This window comes from Aythya fuligula, chromosome 1 (genome assembly GCF_009819795.1).
Source record: "Aythya fuligula isolate bAytFul2 chromosome 1, bAytFul2.pri, whole genome shotgun sequence".
Classification (NCBI taxonomy): Eukaryota; Metazoa; Chordata; class Aves; order Anseriformes; family Anatidae; genus Aythya; species Aythya fuligula.
This window is the reverse complement of record NC_045559.1, coordinates 64,089,389-64,116,645: the sequence shown is the minus strand read 5'-3', so window position 1 is coordinate 64,116,645 and position 27,257 is coordinate 64,089,389. Positions and strand designations below refer to the sequence as shown.

Genomic DNA, 27,257 nt, shown 5'->3' with positions numbered 1-27,257 from the left:
CTTCTCTAGGGCACCCTGCCTCAAGGGGTCTACAAGAGGTCTTGCTCCTGGCCAGCCTCACTGCAGCATCTCATTGCCTGCAGCCTCAGTGACGTGAGGCCACAGGAGCAACATTTGGTTCCTAACCTCTGCTGTGGGGTGATGTGGGTGTGCAAGAAACACGCAGACAGAACTGAGCTCTTGTAGGAAGACCATGTATTTATAAAACGTGGAGGAGAACCGGTACATCCCCCCAGTTCTGACAGAGAGGTGGCCCAGGGGTCGTCTTGAAGGCACAGAGCCACTTTAAGGCAGATAATTCCAAGGTACAATCTCAATTTTTAACACAAGGCATCCGCATCTAAAAAGTGAACAACATCAGAAGTTTTTAGGCAATGAAAAGAGGCGAGATAGATATTCATAACAGGCAAACATTAACGATGAAACAAGTCACATTACTGTTTTCACACAATGCAGCTCTCAGTCCTTCGTGGTTCCCGTTGCTGAGCCACAAAACAAACCTCAGGCCCAAACACACCGGGGAACCAAAAAGCCCTGACGGTGGAGCTGGCTCCTGTGGGCAGAGCCACCTTGCAGTGCCGCCCGCCCTTGTGCCCCCAGCCTGGCCACATCCTGCTGCGGGGAAAGCCTGTTCCTGCAGCGTGCCCCACCATTTCCCCAGCCGGGGCCCTACCGCAGCAGTTCCCTCCCTGCCTGTGCAGCTGGTACGAAGGACACGGTGTGCAACCCATTTCCTCCTGCCTCCCAGACAGGACGTGGCCAGGATGCACGCGCCCCGTGGAAGCCAGGCTCCCTGTAGCACTGTGGGGGCTGTGCCGACCCCCAGGGCGAGCCCTCTCTGCAGCAGCAGGGAGCCCACTCTTCATCTCTCCATTTGGAGGGGAGAAAAAAGCTGCAGGTTGTTTAGGAAGAGGGGCAGCAGCCTGGCACTGCTCCTGCAAGATCACTTGTAGCCCGTCGTCTGCTTGCAACCCGCAGCACTCTCTGAGCTCCTGGGCTGGAGGATGGCTTCTGGCCCCATGGGCTCTCTGCAAGCTCCTCTGCGGGGGCTGCCAAGTAGTGCCAATTAGTATTTACTAATCGTGTTCACCACTGCAATGCTCAAATACCAACGAAGAATGGCCATTGTGCTAAGAACAGAAGAGCAGTTGTGATGGCAGTTTTTACAGTGGGGACACCGACCCTTAGGAAATTGGACCAGACCCCAGTAACTCCTTCCATGTCCACCAAGGAGCCCCTACGAGGTAAGAAATTCTGCTTGCTCCTGGCCTGGGTTACAGGCGTGCAGGACGGAGCAGTCACCTGGTCAGCTAAAGCACGGGGCCAAAATCCTACAGCTCTGCTGGCTGTGCTGCAGTGAGGGTTGCACCCTACTTTCTAGTCCACTCTTTGCTGGTTGTCCTCCCTGGTGAGGAGGAGGAGTTACTCATTATCATATATACTATATATATATGACCTTCCCCGCACCTGACATCAGGGTTGCCACCAAATCCACCATCTCCCCATCTGCAAAACAGGCAAAACACCGTTCTCTGCTTCACGGGGCCAAGCTGCTAAGGCCTGGCTGCGTCCCCACTACTCGCCCCCTCTGCCAGCCTCTCCCCGTGCCTCAGGAGCTGCCTGACAGAGCCAGCCCGGACAAGCTGTGAGCACAGCCTGGGTGTCTGGAGAATATCTCACTTGCGTGCTCACGAGGTTGTGCCTGTGTCTGCGAGTGAAGCACAGGCTCTGACACGAAAGCGCGACCGACACGGCGTGTTCCAGGCAGAAACAGAGCTTATTGCAACACTACATCCCCGGGCTCTGGCCTCCTAAACTCACATAATGCATTAAAAAAAAAAAAAAAAAAAAAAAAAAAAAAAAAAAAAGTTGATGGTTGTCAGCCTCTTCCCCCTCCACCCAAGGGCAGCATTTCGTTCCTTAGTGTCTCCATAGGAAAAGTACCTTCCCTCATTAAAAAGACTGCTCTGGCTTGTGCAGAAGGCTGAGGCTGCCTCCTCTTAGATATTCAGTGTCTACATTCTGGCAAGGGCTCCATGGACTGAGAGACAGAGCAGTCTCTCGCATACTTCTCACCATAGCTGCACACTGAAGCTTCCTTAAATCGGTTTGACTCCATCAGTCCCGCAGCCCAGGCTGAGGCAACCAGATGATTTGACAGGATTTACATCTCACGTGCCAGGACTTGCATGTTCAGCTTTCTGCTGCAATAGTGGAACCTGATGGGCTCGCCAAGCACCACGGAATTAATAACCAGTGAACACCAATTCCGAATTGGCATCCACTCCATCAGTCTGAACACAAACAACTCTAGTGCCGTGTCAGCATCGCTCGTATGCTGCATACCTCCACCGCTCGCTTTTCAACAGCTCCCCACAGAGCTGGGAGCCGTCAGCAGCATCCTATGCCACGCTCCCTGCTGAAGGGTGAGATCAGCAGCAGCCTTTTCAGCATCGTGCAGGGACCCTGAAGCTCCGGTGCAGAGCGCTGACTGTGCTGCTGCAGATCTTTGGGTTTCTGCAGTCCTGTAAAATGGTTTTAGGGGTAAAAATCTTGCCTTGCATTAGTGGGAGTTTTAGGGGCTGAGAATTCGCTCTAGCATCAGGCTGGGTCTTCCCACAGCTCTTTTATTGTGCCAGCAAGGGTCTGCCCATCATTTTATTCACTCAACCCTCTTCTGCCCACACTGTTCCTTGCACCCAGCACAAATGCCAAGGCCTGAGGCCACCTCCCCTGTAGCAGGACAGAGCTCCCAGGGCTGCTCCAGAAGTGAAGCTGTGCCAGTTCTTCCACCAATGCAAGCAAGTCTGCTCTTTAGATAAAAGCCAAACTATGCTCAGACCTCACTCTGAGGCCATAACTTATTAAATTAACCTTTAGATGCTGCATAAATGTACAGGATTTAGAGAGCAGAATAATCTGTCTCCTCTTTTTTTCTAACAAAATCACAATATCTCAATTAATAAAATATTGCCACTTCTCCCTGCTAGGGTTTCCCTGATATTGTAAGGACAAACACGCATGTCTGTCAGATAAGGTTGCAAAATTCCTCCTGAGATGCCCTCCTAGCGTCTCTGTATAACCCCTCCACTATCCTCAGGCAGTGGATCAATAATTCAGGGAGAGCTGAAACATCAACCCCTGCCACCTTGCTCAGCTGCAGGCAAATGTGGCTCTCCTGGGAACTGTATCTGGGTCTCAATCCACAGCCCATAATTTACTGAATGAGCACAGTTTCTCATAATGATTGAAGTGAAGAGCACAGAGAAATGTCTAAGCACCAGCAGCCTAAAGTGCCTATCAACTCCTCCTCATCCAGATCTTTTTGGGGTCAGCACACGGGCATGTGGACACAATACAGTTCAGAGAAACTATTTTGGTCCCCTGTCCAAATGTATGGATACCAGAGAGATGGGGCAGGGGTTGAGAGGGAAGGAGAGGGTTTTTTTTCCCATTTTATTTTTTTCCCCTTTTTTTCTTCAAGTATTGAAAGAAAAGCTGCATTCCTGTAAATAAACCATTCTGGGCTTAGCTGAGAGCTTTGTTTGTTTGCTCTGCACCACGCCAGACTCGACAGGAACTATGGCACCTCTCCCGCTGTGCCATCCACCAGGCCGCACGGCAGGGAACACGACTACTTCACTGGGCGACAGCTTCCCCACACGGCTTCCCAGCAAGACGTGGATCCCGTGTTTTGGATGCAGTGGCTCCCAAGAGAAGCTCCTCATGCCTGACCGTCCCTTCTTCAGCTGGGCCGTCCCGCCGGAGGGCTCTGGGGGCAGAGGGAGAGTTTGTGCGCTTGGCTGTGTGCCTTGATAAAGTGCACGCCGGGGCGAGACGGTGGACGGTGCTGCCGGGCAGCTCTGGTGTTGAAGGCTACAATGTCTTCAGCTGGCGCCGGTTCCACATGCCCCGCTTCGAGTGGAACCAGTGGAAGAAGTTTCTCAGGGAGAGGCGCTCCACTTCCAGCCCAGCCTGCAAGATCCTGGAGGAAAGGAGAAGGGTAAATGCAGGGGAATCTTGATGACAATGATACCAGGGGGCTTAGGCGTGGGAGATCTCCTTTAAGCAGTCCTGTTGTCAACACACCACAACCAGGCTCAAGAGTCCAGCATAGCTCAGGGTATCTCCTACCCACAATCAGGCATCTAATGACACTCAATGAGTGTTTATAGACCCCTGAGAGCAGGACTGGTTGGGAACAGGCACAGGCCAGCTGCATGTGCCAGGCAAGGAGGAAATCCTATCAATCCAACATGGGACTGCTCAGGGTGTTAGACTTTTCCTCAGTGAGCTGACAGAAAAGACATGAGAGGTCCTGAAACCTACAAATCCAACCTACAAACCCCGAGGCCTACGATTTGTACAGCACAGGTCCCACATCATAAACTTCTCAGAAATCGTAACCCTACTTCATGATCCTAAAATGTCTCTCTGACAATCAATTCAAGAAGACGGAGTCTCCATGATCACCAGTGCCCAATCTGCCCATGGCCAACCAACAGCATGACTGGAAGACATCAGGAAACAGCTCCTCTCTTATCACTGGCTGTATTTTGGGTACACTCACATGCTGGTTTTGAAGTCAGGACTTCCTCAAAGACTCTCCCTCACTGCCCAAGCTGGTGGTGGCATTCACCACCTCCATCTCCTCATATCCCCGCTCCCTGGTCACTGCTCTTCTGTAATCTAACACGTCTCCCCTCCTGAGCACAAGGCTGATGACAATGAATACTTACCTGTCCAGGAGTTCCCAGTCTTCTCCTCCCCAGCGGTCCCGAAACTCTTTCGTGTTCATCCCTCCGATCTTGTCCAGGTCAGACTTGTATATGCCCAGAAGACCGAACCCATTCACCTCCCAGTAGCCTGAGGACAGCACAAAAGAGGCACAGGCATGTTGGTGCTTTGAACCACCAAAGATTCAAGGGTAATTTGCTTCTGTGGGGGCTCAGGATGACCACCTCTGTCTAAGGGAAATCCTATGCCCCAATGATCGATGTCACTTTCCTCCCCCTGACTTGGGTTGCTTTCCTTCAACCCAGGGCTAGCAGCTGTCCTCAAGAGGGCAGGCCATGCCCTCTAGGAGAAAAATTGATGGAAAGAAGTAAAAGAGGGGCTTTGAGGTACTTAAATTCACTGAGAGCTTTAAGAGATGACTAGGAGAAATATCATATAAAGGGCTCTTTTGGCTCTGATCTCAAATGCCAAGTACCCAACACAGTTAAACACCATCCTCTGATGCACTCTCACCTGGTGGCCCAGGTAGGACATTAAGCTCCAGACCTTGACAGCAATGGAGAACCAAATCTAGAGTTTGCAGGCACCCTCCTCCTTCCCCCATTCCCCGAGGTCTGAGCACAAGGGGCTCCGCTCCCCTCTTACCGTCAGGCCACTGCGGGGAGGTGCCGCAGTGCAGCCTCATGACCATGGGCGCGAAGGCCATCTTGCCTTCCACACAGTGCTTGCGGACAGAGTCGATGATGCTGGCCGGGAAGTGGATGTGGAGGTCGCAGAGGAAAATGATGCTGTGCGGATCCTGGAACCAACCACGTCAGTTAGGAAAAAGCAAGGTGACTTTAAGCAAGGCTTTCTTGGGGGATGGGAAGACAGAGATATGGGAGTCAACCGAAGAGTCACTCATTGCTAGATCAGAAACTGAAATCCTAGGGGCTGGCAGAACTGCCTCTGGCTGGCTGTTCAATAACAGTATGAGATTTTATGACTATGATCTGGCAGAGCCAATATCATGAAGCTGCTACTGATGATTTCCCTCCTGTCTCATGGTCCAAGCAGGTGGGCCAAGTACTGCATGGACCACAGGGACTGGTCTCCTCAGAGAAAGGGGCGAGGTCCTTGCTCCAGATGGACAGGAAACACACTATGTTTGATCTGTTCTGTTGGGCTATTCCCTAAAAACCAGCATGTTCAATATGAAAGGCAAGAGGTAGTGCTGGACACATACCAGAAACCCACCGATCCACCCGACAGCTCCCCAGGCTTACCGTCACGAGGTCTATCCCTGCCTGCAGCCCAGCAGAACGCTCGAAATTCCCTGTCAGCTTCAAGTACCGATAGCTGGGGGTCAGACAGGAAAGAGAGGATCAGTGTGTGCAGGTTGATAAGCACAGAAAGCACCACTAGCAGCAGTACACCATGGGTGCCATGCTGAGGAACTGTCCCTCACCCCTGTGCACCCTCACGAGGAGGACAGCCTTTGGGCAAGCACGCAAGCTCAGCACTACCCCAGCTCCCAGTGTGCCCTGAGGGTCTTCTCACATATCCAGCAAGGATAGGGCAGTCCTCAGCAAAAGTCCTGCCAGCTCTATTTGTTGGGTATCTCTGGGACCCCCTAGCACTGGAAAGGACCAACCAAGGCTGTTTCAGGTCAGAATACAATAAACCACAGTGCTATTCCAGCAAGAGGAGTCCCTGGAAGTCTCCATGCTCATTTCTTACAGCTTTCTTGTCTTCTCTGGCTTCCCTCTCCCCCATCACTGTACAACTTGCTCTCTGTTCTCTCTTGCAAACTTGAACAAAACCCTGGAGAAAAGAGATGTACCTGGATGGATGACTGCAACAGGTATTGCCTTAGAGATTTATAACAGTATTATAGCAGCATACATGTAAGCACATTATACAATATAAGCATGTACACATGCAAGGGTATCATCTCCCAGTTTCCAGCTGCAGGAGGCTGTGGATGGCCAATGCACAGAGATTTGCAGATGTGCTGCATTTGCAGGAGTATACTTGTGAGTAGTTTTATGTGATCAGCCAGCACCCTCACCTGTGCAAGCTAGACCTTTTCAGAGCCTTCTCTACATCCATGTCATCACTGCTGTAGTCCGTGATGATGACGTTGAAGTAAGGATCCTTAGTGACTTGGAACAGCTCTTCCATGTCAGAGATGAACTGCAGCACCCAACGTGCCTGGTTTTTCACTGGTTGTATTGCAAGAGGGGGAGAACCAAAGGAAAACTGATTTCAAAGATGGCATGGCTTTCAACAAGCAAGGCTTCTTGCCTCAAGCCCTGATAACATTGCAGGGATGCTGACATAGGTCCAGGCTGAAAACTTGGACCAAAGAGCCCAGAAATTTGTATGTTTTTTTGTTGTTGTTTTTTTTTTTTTCCCCAAGGTGTGACAGGGATTTTCTCTGAGCCTTTTAAGACCCATGAGGGTAGGTTCCCCTTACCTGGCACCACAAAGTGAACCACAGCACGGTGGTTCCAGGAAAAGCCCTGGGGCCAGCACAGCTCTGGCTCTTTGGCCACGGCCATCAGGTGCCGCCGGCGACCCCATGCCAGGTTCCTCATGTTCCTCTCCTCCTCCTCGTCACCGCCAATGCCCTGCCAGCCCCGTGCAAAGATGTACTCGGAGAAGCGGACCAGGCGCTCTCCCTGCTCCAGCAGCTCCAGCTCCAGCAGGTAGCGGCTTCCCCGCATGCGGTCCTGGCGCTTTTCCACGTTCACAATCCGCTGCAGCTGGAACCGCCTGCAGGAGACAGGGCCAGGGTGAGCACGTCCCCTGTCCACCAGCCCCTCTCCCACCTCCTCCCTGCTCGGCTTATTTGGCTCTGCCAGGCTCTTTCCTCCTGGGTTAGAAGTCCCATGGGAAGGCTTAGCACCTGTTTCCTAAATCCACAAGCACATGGGATTAGACCCAGGATCCCAGCCAAGAGAAAATAGTTGGCAAAGGAAATGAAATAAAAGGTGACACAGAAAATAATAAACACGTCTGAATGATTGTAGGGCTGGTAAATAGTGTATTCAACACCTCTTTCAAAGACCTTGGCACAGGAAGTATGGCTGGGTTGGTGAAATTGGCTGATGACAGCTTATCAGCCAACACCATGGACTAAGACTGAGCAATCCTACAGTAAAGACTGGGATGAGCCGCAGGTCCAGAATGGCCAAAATCGAATGAAATGCCAAATCGTGTCCTTTTAGGTAATAACAAGAATTTCTGCTGTAAAATGGATGCTCGTCAGTTAAAAATGCTAAGAAAACCTTGAGAGTACCTATCATTTACACCATGACTGCGACTGATCTGACCCTGAAAAAACAAACACAATTGTAAGAGGTAGCATGAGAGCTATTTCCAGCAGGGATTAAGAACTAATAACTGCATTCTATAAAAAATCCAGAATATTGGCCATTTATGGCCAGGAAAGCTAACCCAGACTGAAACAAGCATGGAAAAGTATAGATAAGAAGATCATGGAAATAGAGGCCAACTCATCAGAAGGGGGAGGAAAGCTGGACGCTTATAGAGGATCACAGGAGGTATGTTTGTCTGCCAGAAAGGCAATCAAAATGATAAGTCTCAGCAAGAAGAACCTTATCAGGGCAATGTAAATAGAGAATACCAGAGAAAGCTGATCTCCAGTGGGTCATCAGAGCAGTGAGAAGCTGGGACATCTTCCCAAATCACTGCTAGGATCTAGAAATCTAACTAGTTCTAAGATGGAGGTACAGATACAGAGTAAGATACTTGGTTGTTTCTGAGGTCAGTGTACTGATCCACAATATCTGACTGCTCCCTTCTGGTCCTATGCCCTAAATGGTGCTGGATTCGCAAACTGAGGGGTGACAGGCATTAAATTACTTGCATAAGAAGCTCCAGTCCTATTTCATATCAGCAGGGTTTCTTAATCATCAGCTGGTAAAATGCTCCTATGCGCTCTCAATGCCTACACTGTGCAAGGAGGAAGCCAGCAAAGGGTCAGTGATGCCAGCTGGACTGAAATCTTTCACCTTGACAGCCACCAGTTTTTGGAGGGTGATATTTAGCCCCCAGACATGATCTGGTGTCCAATAATTCTGATTTTTCAGCTCAAAGAGGTGTTTAAAGCCCATTTTTTTACACAGAATCCTTGCCTGAAGTTTTAATTTCCAAATCTAGTTTATCTTCCAATTCATTCTAGCTGCTCACATCACAGGTGCTCCCTGTGCAGCGTGGTACACAAGCTCCAGGACACTGTCCCTTGGCTTTCACACTGTGCCTTACCCTTTATTCTTTTGGTTGAGCTTCTTGAGGAAGACACGTGTGACTTCCAGGGCCTCCCTCTCTTTGAGCAGCAGGTTTCCTGACGTGTTGCACTTGAGGTCAATCCAGTCAGTGCGCAGCATGTGGAAGTCCAGGTTGCTTGTGCTGAAGGTCTGCTCCCAGTTCACCGCCTGGTCAAACACTGGTACGTAATCAAAACCCTCCTCGTCCTCCTCCTCTGGCTCCCCATCCACCTCTTCCTCTTCCTCTTCTGCTGCCCTCTCCACAGGCCCTGACTTGCTCTTTTCCAGAGGTGCCACCTGCGCCTCTCTCTCACCCATGTCCTTGCCACCAGCCACCTTCTGCTCAGCCACGTAGGCCTCCACTTGGTTCAGCCACTGTGCCAGCCGTGCCGGCTCCTTGCTGGGGCCAGCAGTGGCCACAGGGTGCCTGCCAGCTTTGCCTGGGCCTCCTCTCCCAGTTTGCACAGTGCCTGCAGGCTGCAGCCTGTCCTCCGCAGCGTCGAGGTCTGCTCGAGGTCTCAGCCCTTTGGGAATCCTGAGCCCTGAGTCCCTGGTGTAGCTGAGAGGCTGCTCCCTTTGCGACCTGCTCCTAGGAGGTGGGTTAGGCTTTTTAGCAGGTGCTCTGCCCTGGACAACCCTGGCGTGCTGTGGAGGGCTCTTGGAGTTGTCTTTGATGCCAGCTTTTAAGTGGGATCTCTTCATCGCTGGGTTCCTCTCTGTGCCAGCCCGGCTGAGGCTTTGGTTGGCAGGGGCCAGCGGGGCTGTCTTGACACCAGCCCTTTTCATCCCTCTCCTCTGAGGTGCCTCTCCTGTGTCACCCACTGAGAGGAGCCGCCGCCGCTCCCGGAGGGAATAGTCCTCGTAGACATGCTCGCTGCCCACCACGCTGCTGGGAGTGGTGCCTGTCGGCTCTGCCTGCCACGTGCCAGAGGGTGCCGGGGGGCCAGTGCTCTCCACGTCCTGCTCCCCGTACTGCAGGTCGTCCAGGTTCCCCTCCTGGAAGCCTGCAGGAGTAATCGCAGTTACACCTCTGGCATCCTCCTTCCGCTTCCCAACCCCACACCCAGTGCTGTTGCCAAAGGCCGGGGAGATGTCTGGCTTAACCTTCAGCTAAAGGTCTGGCCACAGCTTTGCAGGGCAGGTGTGAGCACAGGCTGCCACACTGCACATTTGGCTCTCTCATTTCTGCCCACATTTTTGCTGGGATTGCTCCTCAGCTACGTTGCAGGCCTGAGAGCTAGTCACCACGTTGTCCACTAGAGCCCACTGCTTGTTGGCCTCACAGTCTGCCCTTAAAAGTGAATGTGACAGCAAAAATCTCCCAGCCACAGCGCTCTACCAGGGAAAGGGTGTGACTTGCTCAGCATGGAAAATCATCAGCTTCCTTCAGCTGGTGCTGGAGGATCACACACACGCAGTGACAGATAACAGGATCCTCCTGGCTCTGACGCTAGGGCCGGCCCCTACCTGGCTGCTCTGTCTTTTCTCCAGAGTCCAGGTTCTTCTCTGGACGGTCCATTTTCATGTACTTGTAGAATCCAAATCTGCAAAGGAAAGGACAAAACACCAGTCTGATCAAAGTTGCTTTGCCCTCTCCAAATGAATTCTTGCCACTGCTACAGAGGAGATGGCCAATTACTCTGATCACATCTACCCATCCTCTCTAGACTCTCCTTTTGCAGCAAGTCATTGGCTATTATCATCAGCCTCTTTCAGATCTTGGGGCAATCAGATCTTATTCTGTACTGTCAAAGAAATCAGCTTTTCTTGATTATCATCCCAGTTTTTCAGACGTTTTCTCGAGTGCTGCTCCATGTGCACAAGAGGAAATTCCAACACAAGTACACTGAAACACTGCTTTAGCCTCCCTTAAACTGCTCCTTAAAGTTCACTTACAATGTAGTACCTAAGGCATTGTGCTGCAAGCCTGGCTCAGGCAGATAACTGCAATGATCTCCCTCTCTCTTTTCTCCCTTCCTCTTTTCACACTGTCTGTGTGCTGTCCCATCACGTGCCTGTGTTTTGGGCTTTTGGGAGGGGTTTCCCTCCTTGGATTGTTTCCATACCTGCTTGATGCCAAGCAGAATGGACCCACGCTTCCTGAATTCTGTTATAATACAAACTGTTTGTCAAAGCAAAAAACTTGTGTGGCACCTTCCAGCCCACAGCAGCCACCTTCTCCATCCTTCACAATGAACCCCAGTCCCAGCAGTTCCCTCCCAAGCCTACAATAAAATCTATCTTTCCAGCCCTCAAAACAGACCTGTGGGAAGGAAGATGATCCTGAACACAAGGAGGCCTCCACCAGCTATCTCACTGGAAAAGCAACTCTCTTTATTCTGCTGCCAATTCCTCCTGAAAGCAGAGGAATCCTCACACGAGGTATTTCCCTGTGGCCGGGGAACATGCAAGTGGTGGTTCCCTTGCAGAGCCATCACTGGAGCCAGACCTCGGTGAGGATGAGCTCCATGTTTTTATCCCTCCAGAGAGATGCCTGGTTGTGAGCATGGTTTGGCTTCAACACAAACAGTGACAGCCATCAGGAGGCTCCAGCTGCTGGCATGCAAGGTTTGCTGGCAAATATGTTCCCTGATGCATTGGAACAAATATGCACTGACCCAGCTTCCTGGTTAATAGAGCAAGAAAAGTGGCAGCCGTTTCCCTTCGAGACCTAAACATAATTTCACGTAAAGGAAGCACTGGCCATCCAAAGAAACTATAAGTGCTTTAATGTTTTGCAGGACTTCAGCGATCTTTAAGTTGAGTCCTAAAGAACTGAATATGAAATTCCACCTTAATTCCAGCCCTCAAACTGCCTTCTCCCTCCCTGCTAGGAAATGCTGCCTCCCATGCACAGCATCCTACCTTTCCAAGTAATATGGGTTTTCCTGATAGAAGCATTTGTTGTCTTTCTCCATATGGCTAAGGCGGCTGTAATCATTTGGGTAAACAAAGGATAAGTGAACCTGGGAAGAAAGATAAAGCAAAACCCCTGTCAGTGCCAGATACCATTCATAAGGTGACCCAGCCATGGTTGCAAGGTGCCCAGCCCTTTGTGCTTGAGGTCTGAAGGGCTCTGTAGGACACACACACTTGTACCCCAGTGAGACCAGTGAGCAGCACATAGCACCCACCTCCCTTCTCTTGCCATTGCCCTCTGGCACGTACTGGGATGCTGCAGACCTGAAGAGTAGATGGTCAAATCTGCCCAGGAGCTTCAGGTGGGTGGCCCATGGTTAATAGGGTCTCCCTCCTTCCTTCTCTCATCCCCCTGGGCAAATACCAGCTCACGGAATAAGACTTACAAACTGGAGGCCCTGGTAGCGCTGCAGAGGAAACCCATTCACCAGGTAGCTGGGCTTGTAGGGGCAGTCTGGCAGGGCTCGGCGCAGGTGGGACTTGCTGAGCAGAGGCACTGAGAAGAAGAAACAGGTTGGCAAGCGTTGCTGGAGGGACCCTGCTGCAGCTGATGCATGAGCATAGATATTTCTGGGCCTGCTTTCTATTTATCCACGTGAAATGCTATCAGATACATACAGCGAAACAGTTAGTACAGTACATTTATTCACATTGCTCTACGGCACTTAGACTAAAATATGCTTGGGGACATTGTGTGAGCTGGACTCTTAAAAAAAAGAGGAGAAGGGTTTACTCTGTGCTTTGTCTCTTAGAGTGGAGGATGTTGCATGCTCCTCCTCTCTTCTGTGGGGAGGAAAAGGGGTGGCCTCTGAGAGCCACGGCGTAGGAGGACAGCCTCTGTCAGCTGTTCTGCACGTGCTGGGGCAGGCTGCAGCTCCCTCCTCAAGCCCTCTGCAAGCCTCACCTTTGTAAAGAGTGTCCCGGGGGTCAGGCTTCAACATGTCAGCGGGGTGTGCCTTGCCGCCCGCGCTGTCGGCAGGCCGGCTCGCGTGGCTGGCCAGCGTCTGCGGGATGTGCCCGACCTCGTCCATCTTTAACAGCGTCTCGTCTAGAAGCCAGAGAGAGAACGGAAGGGGGAGGAAGGTCTAACTCATCCCCTGTCTCCAACAGAGCCCTACCCCAGCCCTTTCCCAGTGGTGCTGCAAAAAAAAAAGCTGAATGGGAGGAGAAACCTGAGAAAGAGAGGTTTCTCCTGTGCTGGAAAAGGAGCAAGACCCTGGAGTAAGGCCTTCAGTGGCTGAAGAGGTTGATGCTCCAGCAGGGGAACGGATGCCCACAGTAAGCCAGGAGCAATGGGAAGCTTAAGCTCAGCACTGGGCATTGGTTATGTTTTTTTTCTTGAGCACTGCTGCCAAAGGATTACATATCTCTGCTGATCTGGCTCTGAAATGAGCAGAACTGAATAAATATCTTAGAAGGAAAGGCAACATGCTGCCAAGGGCATTGGGGTTACTGTCAGCAGCTTTTGGGTAGAGAATAACACAGGAAACCCATATAATGTGTGGTATAGCCAAAGGCTGGGGTGGAAGAGGGAGACACTGTATGGGCAGAAGGCACCAAATAAAGATAAGACTGAGACTGGAGCACTGTGCCAGACATGAGAGGATCTTATGGGCTGTGAGCCACCTCTTCGACAGGGAATTAATAAGCAGAAAAGAACAGAAGAAAAAAGAAAGGGGACAGAAGACATGACTGAAGACCTAGTCCTGGCCAAATGGTGGGTTACAAAAATGCAGCAGCAGGCTGTAATCTAAGACACTGCAAACAGATGTCTGGATTACATCAGGGAGTCTCCCATAGGCAAAAGTGTTAGCATAGGAAAAAAAACACCACCACAGAAATGTTGGAAGGCAACAGTGGTAGATAGGGAAAGGGGGAATGTTGGCAGGGGAAAGTGATGCTGACAAAGCTAGATAAGGGAAGGCAGGACTGAGGAGCTCCTTAACTGATAAAGGCATCACTTGATGTGCTAAAAAGGGTTTTTAAAACAGGAGGGACTGGACTGATGTTCTTGCTGCAATCCTGCAGCAACTTGAAAAGACTTGAAGGGGGCACAGAAAAAAGCAGCAACGTCTGATACCACTAGATGTATCCCATTGTGTCCCATGTCCTGAGTGAAATTTGCTGGACGTCAGTGAAATCAGCAGCCCCTTTGCCCTAGTCATGTCCAGCTGCCAGAGCAACCCCATTGCTCCCATGCTGTGGGCTCCATGTCCTCCTAGCTCTCCGCACAACAGGCAGGCAACCTCCACCCTGTGATCTCTCTCTCACATCTCAAACAGTTTCCTTCACCCTTGCAGACTCTCTTCTCTTTCCTTCCTTCCTGACTCTAGATTTCCCTAAAATAATGTTCCAATCCTTCTTCCAATTCTCCTGTATTTAATAACGAGTCACATACTCATGTCCAGAGGTCTCTCTCCTAACCTGCCTCCACTTCTTTCTTGCAGTGATCTATATACATGGAATTTGGCTGGCTAGACTGTGATTCACGGTGAAACACTGATGATAAGTTTTGGAAGAATGGGGAGGTGCTCAAGGAGACCTGTGGTGAAGATACTTACTAGCAAAAAGGGAGAGGTATTGGGAGTCAATGACTTTGAACTTCACATCTGGGTCATTCAGTCTCCACTGGAACAGAGAAGCACATTGAAACAAGGAATTTATACATTTAGCCAAGCCTAGACAAAAGGAATAAGCACACGTTTTTTGTTGTTGTTGATGTTTTTTTCACCAGGTGGGCTCACAGCTTTCTCCTTCTTACTATGACAGTCTACCTAACAGCAAAAGACTCGCAATGAGCTGAGATCCCCCAGAACTTGTTCAAAGCAGGAAAGGACGAAGAGCTGCAATAGAGACCAGAGAGAGAGCAGAACTGTCCCGAACAAACAGAGAAAATGGTCCTGACACAGCCAGGATTATCCCACATAGAAGCAGGTAAGGACTCTGGACGGGATTAGATACATCTCCCACAAAGAGGAGCTGGGGCCTGAGAAGGAAGGAAATCATTACAAACTTCATTCCCAAGCTCTGAGGGGACGAACACACCAGTGCCATTTGCACACAGCATGGCCATTTTCATAGACTCACTGCTACTTCCACATGGTCTGTTCCTTTGTCATCCTGCTTGTGCAGCACCTCAAAGTAGTACCTGCCTGCAGCTGACAACCTGTGAAGAACAACATGTCTGTCACCAACAGCATTAAGGAACATTTCTTAGCTTGTCAGCAGACAATGAGCGGAGAGCAACCGCACCCACGAATCAAACTAATTCTCAGGGCAAGCAGGGATAGGGCTGCCAAGAAAATCCAGCTGCCGACAGCTAGATAGGTAACTTCCCTCGTGCACCTGGAGCACTTCAGAACCTTCTCAGTAACTCTGAAAAACTCCCTTTCAGTCTCATCTGCTGGGTTTTGGCCTCTGGGAAACCTGGCCAGTTCCAAGGCAGGAAGCTTAGGGTACAGTTCATAAAAAGAAGTCTGAATTTGCTGACGGCTGCTATCTCCAGGGAAGAAAAAATCCGTGTTGCCTTTCTGCAGTGAATCAGCAAAGCAACTGGCACAGGTATGGAAGCCTCACTTCAGCTTTGGTGACATCCCAGAGCATTTCCTTTCTCCACATTGCTAAATTCTTCAGAACAAGCCTGTGTTGTTTTCCCCTTTCCTTGTCATTTCCTGGCCATGTGCAAAGGTGGCTGGGAGTGAGGGACTCTGCTCACTCACCTCACCACCTTTGACTGCTGGCTTCGAAATTTTCCAAACTCCCCTGGTGCTGTCCACTCCTTCCCTGTCTGTGAAGAGACAGAAAATGCTGTAATTAAGATGAATTTCTTCCCTGGTTACTGTGATGGAGCAATAAATAGGGAAAATTGAGCTGCTTCTCCTGGTAAGTCATCTGTGAGATTCACAACCTGTGAACAGATTTAAGGTCTGTAATCATGAACCTGGGGCTGACAGCTGCAGTGCCAACTTCCTTAGGTTATGTCGCGTTGTATTTGTCTGGCAACTGTGGCAGTGGTGCCTGTAGCAGGGCAGGAAAAGAAAATCGACTAGTCCAAGGTGGCAAGTTAGACGGGAAAGCATCCACCCCCACAGAAACATTCAAGCCTTTGTGGAAGCAGTCACGCAGCGTGCACTGTACCTTGCCTACGCTGGCCAGCAGCTGGAGGCCAGAGGTCTTTTCATCCAGACTCAGCCAGAACTCAGCGTTGTCATCCGCAGCAATGGCAAACTGAAACTCCCCTGTCAAGAGATGGAGGGAGTAAGTAGGGCTCTGGGGTAAGGGCTTGTACACAGAATGGAGTATGTTCCTCTAAAATGCTGTCCTTACCCCTTTTTTTTTTTTTCTGGTAATATCAGGCTTAGCCTTTGGACATTAACCTTGCCCCTTCTGACCTTTCTGAATTCTCTAGTTCTTCTGTGATTAAAAACCAAACATCACTTACAGGTGCAGCTGGTTCCCTGTCCCTCCTGCGCTGGCTTCACCTGACATCTAACCTGGAAAGCTAAGAAGTCTATGCAAGGGCAGCCTTGTCTTTGTTCCCAGAGCAAATGTTTTGTGTGAAAAGCCACATCTGAATGGAGGAACGTGCATGTGGTGCCATGAAGGGAGACAGAGACGTTTGTGTCTGGCTGTTCTGGCCAGGCTACAGGGATGGCAGTCAAGGGCCTGAGGACCAGGAGAAAGGGGCGAGTGTTAGCACGCTGCCCTGGGCAGAAGCACGTAGCTGGGTGACACAGATGCTGTCAGACAGTGTTCACGCACCCGGGGAGCAGTAGGAACATGATCAATGTCACGTACAGTCCTGTGCATGGGAGGGAGGGAAGAAAAGCTTACAGGCCACTCGTGCCTACGTACACGTCATGGGGCTGTGCACTCACAATGGCATCGTATTGTAGCTATCACTTCCAATCTCTTTTCTTATGTGCTACTCCTTTCCACCCTACAATGGAGGCAGACGTGCTTCATCCACACCAGGGCCACAGCCAGCTGGGCTGCCTACATGAGGGGTCTCACGCCCAGTGGGTGAGGGCAGCCCTGTGCAGAGCCAAGCAGGGACATGAGAAGTGGCACAGTAGCCTCAGGGCCCTCACCGTCAGTGAAAGGATGCAGGTAGCCAAATATCCGGAGACCGTAGTTGGTCCATTTTGGGGACACTGCCAGTTTCTTCAGTGTAGTTCGTGTCTGAAGTGGAAGGTGAAAAAAAAAATAATAGATGTGATAGGAACAAGAGGCGAGAGAAGTGGTGGGGGACAAAAAAAAAGGTGCAATAAGTGGGTAGAGGGAAGTATGAGGCTTCTTTTGGGGGAGGATGGGGGACGGTGTGTGATGGATGCAATGGGAAAGAGCAGGTGAGATGAGAGAGGAACTGAAGCTGCTCAGGAGAGGGAAGAGCCACATAGGGGATGCCAGAGAGATGCTGGGAATGGGAGCTGGCATTCATCAGCCACTTGGAGGGAGAGCACCGAATGCAGGGCTCCTTCACGCTGTGTCCCAGCTCTGGCAGGCCAGCAGGGACAAAACGAGCCTCCTTCCCAAGGGCCACTGAGCCCCTGTGAAAGCTTCTCAAGCTTTTCGCTCCCCCAGGGGCAGGAAGAAAGAGGAGGTGATGGAGAGGGATGGGGACAAGATGTGAAGGGAGCGAGGGTGATCCAGATAGGAAGCAGAGCTGGGAACAGTGGGACAGAGGCTGCTGGGGTCTTACTCACGTGGGGGTAGAGGGGGAAGTGGAGGTTCTTCCTGAGCTGCTCGGTGGAGCTGCCACACCAGTCCTCGAACACGTGCAGATTGGCCTGGCCCTGGAACTGGGGGGCAGAAGCAGGGCACCATGAATTGCTGTGTCCCCATCCCCCAGCATCCTCCCCACCTCCCTCCCCTGCCCTGCCAAACTCAGCCCCTGCCCCAGCACTGGAGGGCTTGTGAGAGAGAAGAAAGCTGCTGCAGGTTTGAGGCCAGGCCAGGTGACAGTCTGAACAGCTCCAGGGAGCTGTGATAATGCCAGGGAGAGCCCAGTTAAATGGCTGGGGCTCAATCTGGAGCCATCACGGAGGTGTTAAAGCAGAGACCAGTGCTGTGAGGTCTGGGATATGCTGTGGCGCGGCAGCAGCCATAATGATCCAAGCAAGGAGACTGTAGGGTCTTACGTCCTCCATGAAAGTATTCTGGGCTCCCCCACCATTTCAGGGCTGTTTTCCTGACCCATGGAAGAGGGGACACCCTCAGGACGGGAGGTGGCAGACCTCCTCGAAGCCTGTCTGCGAGGTGAAGCTCAGGGAGGACAGCGGGGAGAGGCAACTGCTCTGGGAGACGGATGTATGAGCAGGGTAAAGAGCAGCAGCACATGGACAGTGTGGCCTCTGCGTGCCCACGGGGACACAAAAACACTGACAGGAGCTGGGGTCCAGACAGCAGAGGAGGGTGTGCAGGGGTGGCTGTCCCTGCTACCCCACCAGCCCCATGGGGAGAGGCTTTCTGTGCCTGACGGGGACCTGCACCACAGATCTGCTGGGAAAAGCCTGGTGGCTTGGCTGCTGTGGGATTGGAGATGTGTGCTCCTCGAGGAACAGGCTTTATTTTGTCACAGCCAACCGTAAAGGAAGGGCTGGCTGCCTCCCAGGGCAGCCCAGGCTCTCTGCGTGCAACCAGTGGAGCGGGATGCTGAAACCTTCCTTGTGGGGTTGGCATCCAAAAGCGGAGAATAAATAAGCTGGAGACTGTACAGGCAACCTTAGATGGGGAAATGCTGAAGAAAGGAATAGGTTGCCTTGGGACTGGCGAGGTTTTCCACAGCTGTCTTGCCTATATAAGGAGCTACAGAGCCTAGCCAAGGCTCTGCGAGCAGGGCTTGGAAACATCTGAATAGCACCCAAATGTCTACAGATGGCAGCAAATTTCTAGTTTTGGTCAGGGAAGTCTCTCGAGCAGGGCTGCAACAGCGTGGTGGAGGAGGATCTAGCCCCTCTGTGCACTTCTGGCAGAGAAACCATTTCACAGAGTTATTTTTCCCAGGACAGCAGGTTGGGGCTTGGTTCTGTAATAAACTGGGGCCTGAAGGAAGGACGTGGAGCAGACTTGGCCAGGCCCCAGCTTATGCAGTAATGCTCTTTGTGAGCTGTGGGCTTTAGTCATGCACGTGAAAATCATCTCTGCGTGCCAGGCAAAACACATTCATAACCACTGCTGCTCTCGAGTGGTCTCTTGTCAGCCTGCTCTCACTGCCGGGGCTTGGCTGATGTCTGGATGTCCCTTTTGTTCCCCACCGCCTCTGCTGACATCCCTCAGCCCACACTCTGCCCATCGGGCAAGAGAAAAAGCAGAGGGACGAAGCAGATGTAATTTCCCCAAGTGATGCTGCACAGAATGAGAGAGGAACTGCGCAGAGGGCTCAGGGCAATGGCTGTAGCCAAGAGAAACTTGGGGCTCTGCAGGGAGCTGCAATATGAATCAATCACTGCCAGCATGACACCGACTTGGAACCTAATTGCTGGTCAGTCCCATGCACCCTGGTGAAATCCAGGTTCATACCCAAGGGTCTTACACTGTTTTCTCCCCCAAATCAAATAACAGTTGCTGTTTCTTGTGGAATATTAGCTGAGGTGAATAAGCTGGGCTCCCCCAGCTAGTCTCTGCCAGGAATCGAGTCTTGCAGCAGTGGCTTTGTTGCTATCCACAAGAGATGCTGTTTTTTCTTCGGAGAGCACTGTTTGCACACTGCAGATAGCAGCCTCAGATCTCTATCAAATGCAGCACAACACTCCCACACCGTGGACAGGCTGGTGCTGCACTGCCTTCCTGGCAAAGACACCCAGGAGATGCTCCCGAGACTCAGCGCTGTAACGGAGCTACCCTGGCTTTGGAAAGGGGTAGCCCAAACACCAAAGCAGATCTGTACGAGGGAATTCCCAAAAGAGTGCCCAGATCTGCTCCTTTGCAGGGGAAAATTGGAGCAGTCCCTCCTAATGCAAAACTTTACTGCAGAGCTTTGGCAGTGGGCAGCCTAGTAAAGGTAAGGCAGACAGCCCCGCACCAAGTGCTCTGTCAGTGCTGTGAGAGATTTCTAGCCCGACATCCCCACCTCCAATGTCTTTACAAAGGCACCTAAGAGGAGTTTCTCGCAGGAACTAACGTGACTGCTTCATTTTCCTGTACTCACAACATTTAGAAATAATTAACTGGTAAATAATAAGCATTTCTTGCACAAATATAATCTTAGAATGGCTTGGGTTAGAAAGGACCTGAAAGATCACCCAGTTCCAACCCCTGCCAGGGGCAGGGATGTAGTTTCAGTCTTTTCTAAAGCGGTTCTTCTCCTATTCTGCAGCAGCCTACTTTACTGTTTCCTCTGAAGGGGAAAAGAAGAATGTTATTGACAGATACATGCTGGCTGCCCAAAATGCTGCTCTGGAAGTGAAAACTGAGCTACGCTTTAATTTTAGGCCCCCAGGAGTCATGAGTGCAGCAGCTGTTTTGAAACCCTATCACCTCTGTGCCTCCAGCTCGCCTCATGGCTGCCCAGTGCAGGCAGCTGAGGAATTCCTCTGTTTGCTATTTGGGTCCCCTCTGGAACAGGCAGAAAATAATCTGCTTGGGGTGTTTGCTGCAGTTTGCAGCAATAAATGACACCGTCATTCACAATCCATGCACAGAGCTCCTGAGAAACATTGATGGACTTTTTCTGAGTTTGAAAATTAGTTGCAAGCTGGGAAATCAAAGGGTTTGAAAGTTACAGCGTGGTAAATAACAAGTTAAGTTGTCCTGCTCCCCGTAACAGCATCTGCTTTGGAAATTTTGGACAGACTTGCTTGGCCAGCACCAAGAATAGAAGCCCAGGGGCTGGGCCATAAACGGGAGCTGGCGTTACACGGTCTGTGCCTTCCCATCTGCTCAGGCTCCTTCTGCTGCTTGGGTCCCTCCCTTCCAGCCCCACCTCCCCACTGCTTATCTCCACCCCACTAACACAGCAGCGTTGCAAGAACCCAGCTGGGATCCAAAACGGCCACGGGTCATGCACCAAGGGCACTGTTGGCACAGCACATGTGCTCCACGAGCACGTCCCCGGGAGCTGTTCTTCCCCAGGAGGTCTGGGCAGGCCAATTCCCCTGAGTACGGCGTCATGGGCACGCAGCGAGGAGTGCCAGGAGCCCCGGGAAGGAGCAGAGGCTGGTGCCGTGCTGGGACAGGATGGGGAAGAGAGGTCTTTCCTAATTTAATCCTGGCCAGCCTTGGCATCTCAGAGGCAAATCAGCTGCGTGCAACCCCAGGAATGCGCAGCGCCGGGGATGATAAATGCGGCACAGAGAGGGCCTGAGCTGGGGAAGAAAGGCGACGTTGTGCTGCGAACCCAAACTCCCGAAGCTGAGTTCATAAGCCTCTTCTGTCTCTGTAGGGTGGCTGCTGCCCCTCCTCCAGCTGGGGGACGTTCAGCAGCAAGCAGCTGGGCTCTGCTGCGAGCTCTGCAGCCACTTGTGGGAATCCATCAAGATGAGGCAGCGTGTAACACTTTTAGGGGTTCCCTACATGTGCACTTTCCCACCACATTATCCACATCTGAAGATTCAAACCACCTGTTTCATCTCCTGATACCGAAAGAGGAAAACTGAAACCTGTCCTCCTCTGGTCATGCTGGCTGTCAGCGCTCCCTGCGACCCTGTTAATTATTCACGTTTGTCAAGAACATACCTCTGTTCACACAAAGCCCAGCTCCATGACCTGTGGGAGGCAAACTGCCTGCCCTCGCCCCAGGATCCAGGATGCAATTAAGTGCTTAGAGATGCTGCCGGGAGGGCACAATGGGATCATAGGCCCCAGGTAATTAATTTGGGCAGAGTTACAGGAAAACTTAATCCCTGGGTCAGGAGAAATGTGTGCTTTGCTCCCCAGCCTGCAGCAGCAGCCCTCTACCTGGCAGGGCTCTCCTCCCCAACAGGGAGCAGTGTGGGACCAGGCACGCAGCACCTTCACAGGCACATCCCACCCCAAGTCCTGCCCCTTCCCCTGGGGCAGGCAGGGCACCAAGCTGGCACCCAGGCCTGGTGCCAAGCAGGGAGCAAGGCAAGCTGCTGTACACAGCACCCACCTTCTCCCAAGCCACGCTGCTCACCCCACCAGGTGCATTTCTAGCCCAGAAACAGCTCACTGCACACCACAGCTGGCAGATTTCAAGGCTAACAGGCTTTTGAGAAATCACCGGGAGGTGGAAATCAGAGCCAACAGGCTAAGCCTGTGCGAAGCAATGGGGATGCCACGCTGAGCCTGTAGTGCCCGGTGCTGTGGGATGAGGGAGCAGTAAATGCACTGTGTCAGCCCTGTGTGCTGCAGCAGCTTTGGCCCTGAGTGAGCTCTCCATGAGCCCACTTGTCTGGGAGGCAGCCCCTTCTAATTGGTGCTGGTCTCTAATCACCTCGAGGAATTTAGGCAGCTGACTCCATTAGCCAAATGCCCCCTGGCTGGTGTCCCTCTCATTATCGTCAGGCTGCATTGCTCCCTTATCTGAAGAGGAATGGCGAGATAAGGGGACAGCAGAGGAAAGAATAAATGAGGCGTGAAAGAAACAAAGGGAACGTTTGCCCCAATCTTCAAGGGTCACCAGCGAAGGTCTCTGTTCATCAGAAGTGTCAGTGAAGTGGAGAGACCTCTGTGTACATCGAGCAGGAGTTGGGTAATACGCAAATGCCAGAATATGAGAGTAGCATAGCCTCTGTGTGCCACAGTCAGGTGTTTGCTTGTTGAATACTTGGTCCTGTGCACTCCCAGATCTGAATAAACCTCACCTTTTGGGGACAGCAGACTGCCTGCTCTCAGGGAATTATGGGCAGGTGCTTGATGCCTTGATGGCTGGGAAAGACGCCTAATTATCAGGAATCTGGACACTCCTGTCTTTCCAGATGATTACTTAGGTCTGTAAGTGTCATTAACCCAGGAGGGAGCGATAGGGAATAGACTGTTAGTGAAGCAAATGCATTTTCAGGCAGAGGTCCCTCCCTTCCAATCTCACAGGTCTCTAACTACAGCTCCCTTGTGCAAAAGGCTGGAGAAAGGCACAAACCTCTGGCATCCATGGGACGGGGTTGTCCACAGCTGCATAATTCGACTTATTCCTCCCACCTCTTTGATGCTCCTGGTTCTGAAATACAAGGAGAGGACAATCAAAGTAACCTGACAAGTGACCAGGTACTGACAGCTACACAAGAGTCTGTTTGCAAGAACATGCACGAAAAGAAGCAATTTCCCATAACTATTCCAAGGAAGAGGCTGGCCACTGGAGACACAGGGGAATGCTCCTTGGCTTTCTTGACACCAGCTTTCCAGAGTTCCCCATTAAAGGGAAGGGATATCAGCACTTTATAATGACTGCTAGTACAGAGCTAAAACTTAGGTCATTATCCCTTAATTATTTTTTTTGCCCACCCTCATTTCAAAGGGTCCAAGCAATAGTTCTTCCAAGCAATAGTTCTTCCAACACTTCCTTCAAACAACAGCAACAAGATGTACTTCGCTGGAGCACTACAACCTCTCTCCTGACCTTTCATTTCTGCTTCCATTTCTTCCTGTGCCACATACCCAGCCAGCTTCACATCACCACTGCAGCTGAGCACGTCTAAAATAACTCAATTGACTACAGTGGAGTCTTTGTACACTCGCACTGCTGTGAGCCAGCTCAGATTTTGCTCTCTGGCATGCTCTCTTTTCTTCACGTAGAGAGAGCTGTCTCGTGGGGCCACCATGAGAAAGGAAGGCTTGTCCTCCCAAATGTTCAGAAGATATCCCGAGTCTCCTCACCTGCTGTCCTATCTTCTGACGATAGTTAAATGGGAGGCTTGGGTCCCCACCCGGGACATTTGTGTCTGCCAGAGCCTTAGCCAGTTCCCTCCAGTCTTCATATCCTGCACAGCGGAAACAAAGAGCTGTCAGAGTACAGGCTAAAAAAAGAAGCTGCAGCAGTAACCAGAATAAAGTGGTTGGTCCCTCTTTCGGCTGAGAGACCTCCAACACTCTTGCATCACCCAGAAGAGACCATGAGTTTATGTGACATGGATCTGGCAGACCGACACAAAGAGAGAAAGAGAAATCACCTTTGTCTTCCTCAAAAGCTCTTCCCTTGTTCTTATTAATTTGTTGTACTAAAGATTTGTCATAGTTCTAAAATGTATTTCAGAGATTTCAATAATCATCACAGGACTGGGAACCTCTTTGTAGATCCTTCAAACAATCCCATTGGTCAAACTAAAGATGACCAATTTTTTAAACTAATAATCCCAAAGAAAAAAAATAAATAAATAAAAAGACAATAACCAGATTCCTAATTAGTTCAACCATCAAAAGAATATTATTCTGATTATGCACCTTTTTGCACAATAACATTTTTCAATCTTCTTTTCTTGAAGGAAATACTGAATGACCACAAAGACCAAACCTGATAGGACATTCAGCTGTAACACCTGAAGTACTAGCACTGATGCATCACTACATAAGTGAAATCAGCTTTCAGGTTCAACTCAGCTTTACTCCCCTCCCAGTCTGCTTGAGACAGGATCTGGTTTTGGATCCTTCTGCAGCTCCGTTGGCCTCCTTGCTCTCCCAAAGGGCAAAGACGAGCAGATGCAGTGTGTATAACCTTGTACCTCTGCATAACCACCATTGGTACCACTAGCAGGAGGTGCTGGTGAGCACAGCTCGTGCCTCCCAGCAGCGTTACGGTGGCTCACGCCGTGTGGTTTTTGGAGCTGCTAAACATTTTGGCATTGATTCAGCAACTAACCAACCTGCCAGCAGCTCAGCACTGTGCCCACAGCACATCAGAGCTTAACTGCAAAGAGCACAAGTACCCAAGCTTCCACCAACACTTCTCCCAGGCTGGTAGCAGAGCAGCTCAAAATCCACATACTGCAGAGCAGGGTGCATTTACAAGTGACATGATTTCAATCAGCTCAGTTGAAACCAAGGCAAACCCAAAACAACCCCAGGAACTAGAGGTCACAAATGACCCCTTGACAGCTTCCCTGCCTCATCTGTGTTAAGCAATTGGCCTGTTATCGCACCTACAGAGTTGCAAAACACTGGTAGCTTGTTCCTGAAGCTGGGCGCTGCAGTGTCTGACAAAGGTGAGTAGAAAGCAAAGATGTTGATCCCGCCCCCCGTGGTGTGTGGAAAAAAATGGGGCAATTAATGAAAAGAAAGTGCAAGAATTGTGGAAAATGTGAAAGTAAGTAGTCAGAGATGCCACTGAAGAGACAAGGCTCAGGGGCAACTCAAGTGCCCTGCTCTTCTGACACGAGTGTTGGTTTAAGTGTTTGGTTTTGATTCGGGCCCTGATAGATGCTGTTCAGCCACAAACTTCTGATCGAGGTCTTCCCACCAGCAGACTCTGAACTTACAGGGTTAGTCAAAGACTAAAAATGTGAATATCAATTTTGATCTTCTGCATATTGTTTTTCGGTCAAATAGTCTGGGAGTCTGGGTGAGTAATCTACTGATTAATGCAGCTAAGCATATCTCATGCTTCAGAGATTGCCTGTCATGGGAAAGGAGATTTCTATGTCTCCACATAAAATAGCATGTGAAAGCTTCCACCTTGTTCAGAGCAATGAGGCAGAAACCACTGTTTCCAAATGTCCTGCAGTTGGATGTACAGTCCCACTCGCAATGGGGCTGGAACAGTCTTTGGAGCTGACATAAAGTTCAGTGCTCACTCCTTCAAAGGCTCATTTTGCTCTTGGGAGACAGGGGCACACGTTCCTCAGAGGAGAGAGCCAGAAGAGTGGGCCTGGCTGGATCAGACAGGAAATAAATAAAACTCAAAAGAAAAAAAAAAAAGTGAATAAAACAGTGAGTTCACTGTTGGAGACTCATTGAGGGAAAAAGACACCAAGAGAAGCAGTTCTTTCTCTTTTGCAGAGGGGAGAGATTATTCAATTTTGTTTTTAAACGCAGAACTTTGCCGATCTATGGAATAAGCTCAACATGAGATGCCAGGAATCAGCCTCTGCTGGAAACAGGATGCTGGCCACCACCGCCTGCCTTTTGGGCTGGTCCTCCACGGTGACTCCTGGGCTCGTCTGTGCTCGAGCTCCTACGCACGACTGGCATGGAGCCCACCTCGGAGCATACACAGAAGCTTGGCTGGATACGAGTGCCAACAGCTGACACTTCTCTGGCCCTTGGAAAAGAGAAGAAAGGGGGGCAATTCTCCGTGTTGTACAAATATTTACCTAACGCTTACATCAGCCAAACGCAGAAGAGACAAAACAGGTAGAAATTAATCTGGAGGTAGCGTTCTCCTTGCTGGGTAATTTGTACTTTGGCAGGCACATGCCCCGACGTGGTAGAAAATGAATTTCAGAAAGTAATAGCATAAACGCTCCCCTTAGAGAAAGTTCCTGGTGCTGCAGCTCTTTGCTGAAAGGTTGTCTTTTCCACCTGGGGATTTCCATGGAGTATCCCTGGAGGTGAACCTGGCTTTCCTTGCTAGGAGGAGGGAGGGAATGATAGAAAGTAGGAGAAGAGACAATGCTCCTTCAGCATCCTGCAACCAGAAGACCTGCTGAAGCCAACTGCTGCGTGAGGGAACAAAGATGGTCTTCTTGCCAGCTCCCTGAGGAGCAATGAGATGTTCTCAGGGGCTCCGTGGAAGGGTAGAAGGGTGGATAGGTTCATGGCAGTGATGGAGAGGAGGGAAGCCCTGACCCTGTCAGGTGAGCAGCTTTCTCTCCCAAGGTTGATATTTGATTACCCTGCTGTTGCTACTGCTGCTGACATAGCTGCAAATGCTACCAATGCCCAGGTGCTCACCAACCCTGTTGTAGCCAGGCTGAATGCTTTCGCTCGGCAGCCTCAGGTAGCAGCAGGTCCACAGGGTGGTTTGCTTGGGAGGCTTTTTCCTTCTGATCTGACACCATCCTGCTCCTCTGCTGCTACAGGGACAGGGCCAGAAGAAACGGGCAGGTGTAAGGCAGGGACTTGTTCTTCATCACCCACACTGTCCAGCAACCCCCCAGCGTGGCATGACACTTTAACCCTCTGTTTGGTGATCCTATTTCTCCTCTCCCCTTCTGGCTGGATGTTTGCAACTTGCTCTCATCCCAAGGGATGTCAGTGTAGTTAGAGGTCTTTCCTGGTGTTATTTCTGGCTGAACAGGGAGGCAGGGGCAGTGCCCAATACCCCCAAATATTACCATTAGGTGCCTTGAACACGTAGTAGTCCAAACCCTATTGGGGAAGTTGCCTGAATGTGACAAAGGAGCCGAACTTGAAGCTATCTGCAGTCTCTCACATGCAAATACATCAAGCCTCCTGCCTTGAACACAAACCTCACCTCCACCTCAGTCACTCCCA

At 50.8% G+C, this 27,257-nt stretch overlaps 1 protein-coding gene across 1 annotated transcript in view; it reads right to left on the bottom strand.

Annotated features, from left to right (window-relative positions):
- Nucleotides 1-1,881: 1,881 nt before the first annotated feature.
- The window catches only part of B4GALNT3 (beta-1,4-N-acetyl-galactosaminyltransferase 3), a 52,371-nt gene continuing 26,995 nt past the window's right edge, over nucleotides 1,882-27,257 (bottom strand). The window contains exons 3-22 of the mRNA XM_032183962.1: nucleotides 23,999-24,065; nucleotides 23,706-23,809; nucleotides 22,972-23,049; nucleotides 17,636-17,731; nucleotides 17,021-17,111; nucleotides 16,068-16,168; nucleotides 15,650-15,717; nucleotides 15,018-15,096; nucleotides 14,492-14,558; nucleotides 12,835-12,978; nucleotides 12,317-12,426; nucleotides 11,877-11,977; nucleotides 10,479-10,555; nucleotides 9,010-10,015; nucleotides 7,196-7,494; nucleotides 6,788-6,941; nucleotides 6,003-6,075; nucleotides 5,383-5,536; nucleotides 4,740-4,866; nucleotides 1,882-3,985 (exon numbers count right to left, since the gene is read on the bottom strand). Coding sequence (XP_032039853.1) covers nucleotides 3,877-3,985; nucleotides 4,740-4,866; nucleotides 5,383-5,536; nucleotides 6,003-6,075; nucleotides 6,788-6,941; nucleotides 7,196-7,494; nucleotides 9,010-10,015; nucleotides 10,479-10,555; nucleotides 11,877-11,977; nucleotides 12,317-12,426; nucleotides 12,835-12,978; nucleotides 14,492-14,558; nucleotides 15,018-15,096; nucleotides 15,650-15,717; nucleotides 16,068-16,168; nucleotides 17,021-17,111; nucleotides 17,636-17,731; nucleotides 22,972-23,049; nucleotides 23,706-23,809; nucleotides 23,999-24,065 — 3,105 coding nt within the window. The 3' untranslated portion in view covers nucleotides 1,882-3,876. The remainder of the gene's footprint in view (nucleotides 3,986-4,739; nucleotides 4,867-5,382; nucleotides 5,537-6,002; nucleotides 6,076-6,787; nucleotides 6,942-7,195; nucleotides 7,495-9,009; nucleotides 10,016-10,478; nucleotides 10,556-11,876; nucleotides 11,978-12,316; nucleotides 12,427-12,834; nucleotides 12,979-14,491; nucleotides 14,559-15,017; nucleotides 15,097-15,649; nucleotides 15,718-16,067; nucleotides 16,169-17,020; nucleotides 17,112-17,635; nucleotides 17,732-22,971; nucleotides 23,050-23,705; nucleotides 23,810-23,998; nucleotides 24,066-27,257) is intronic.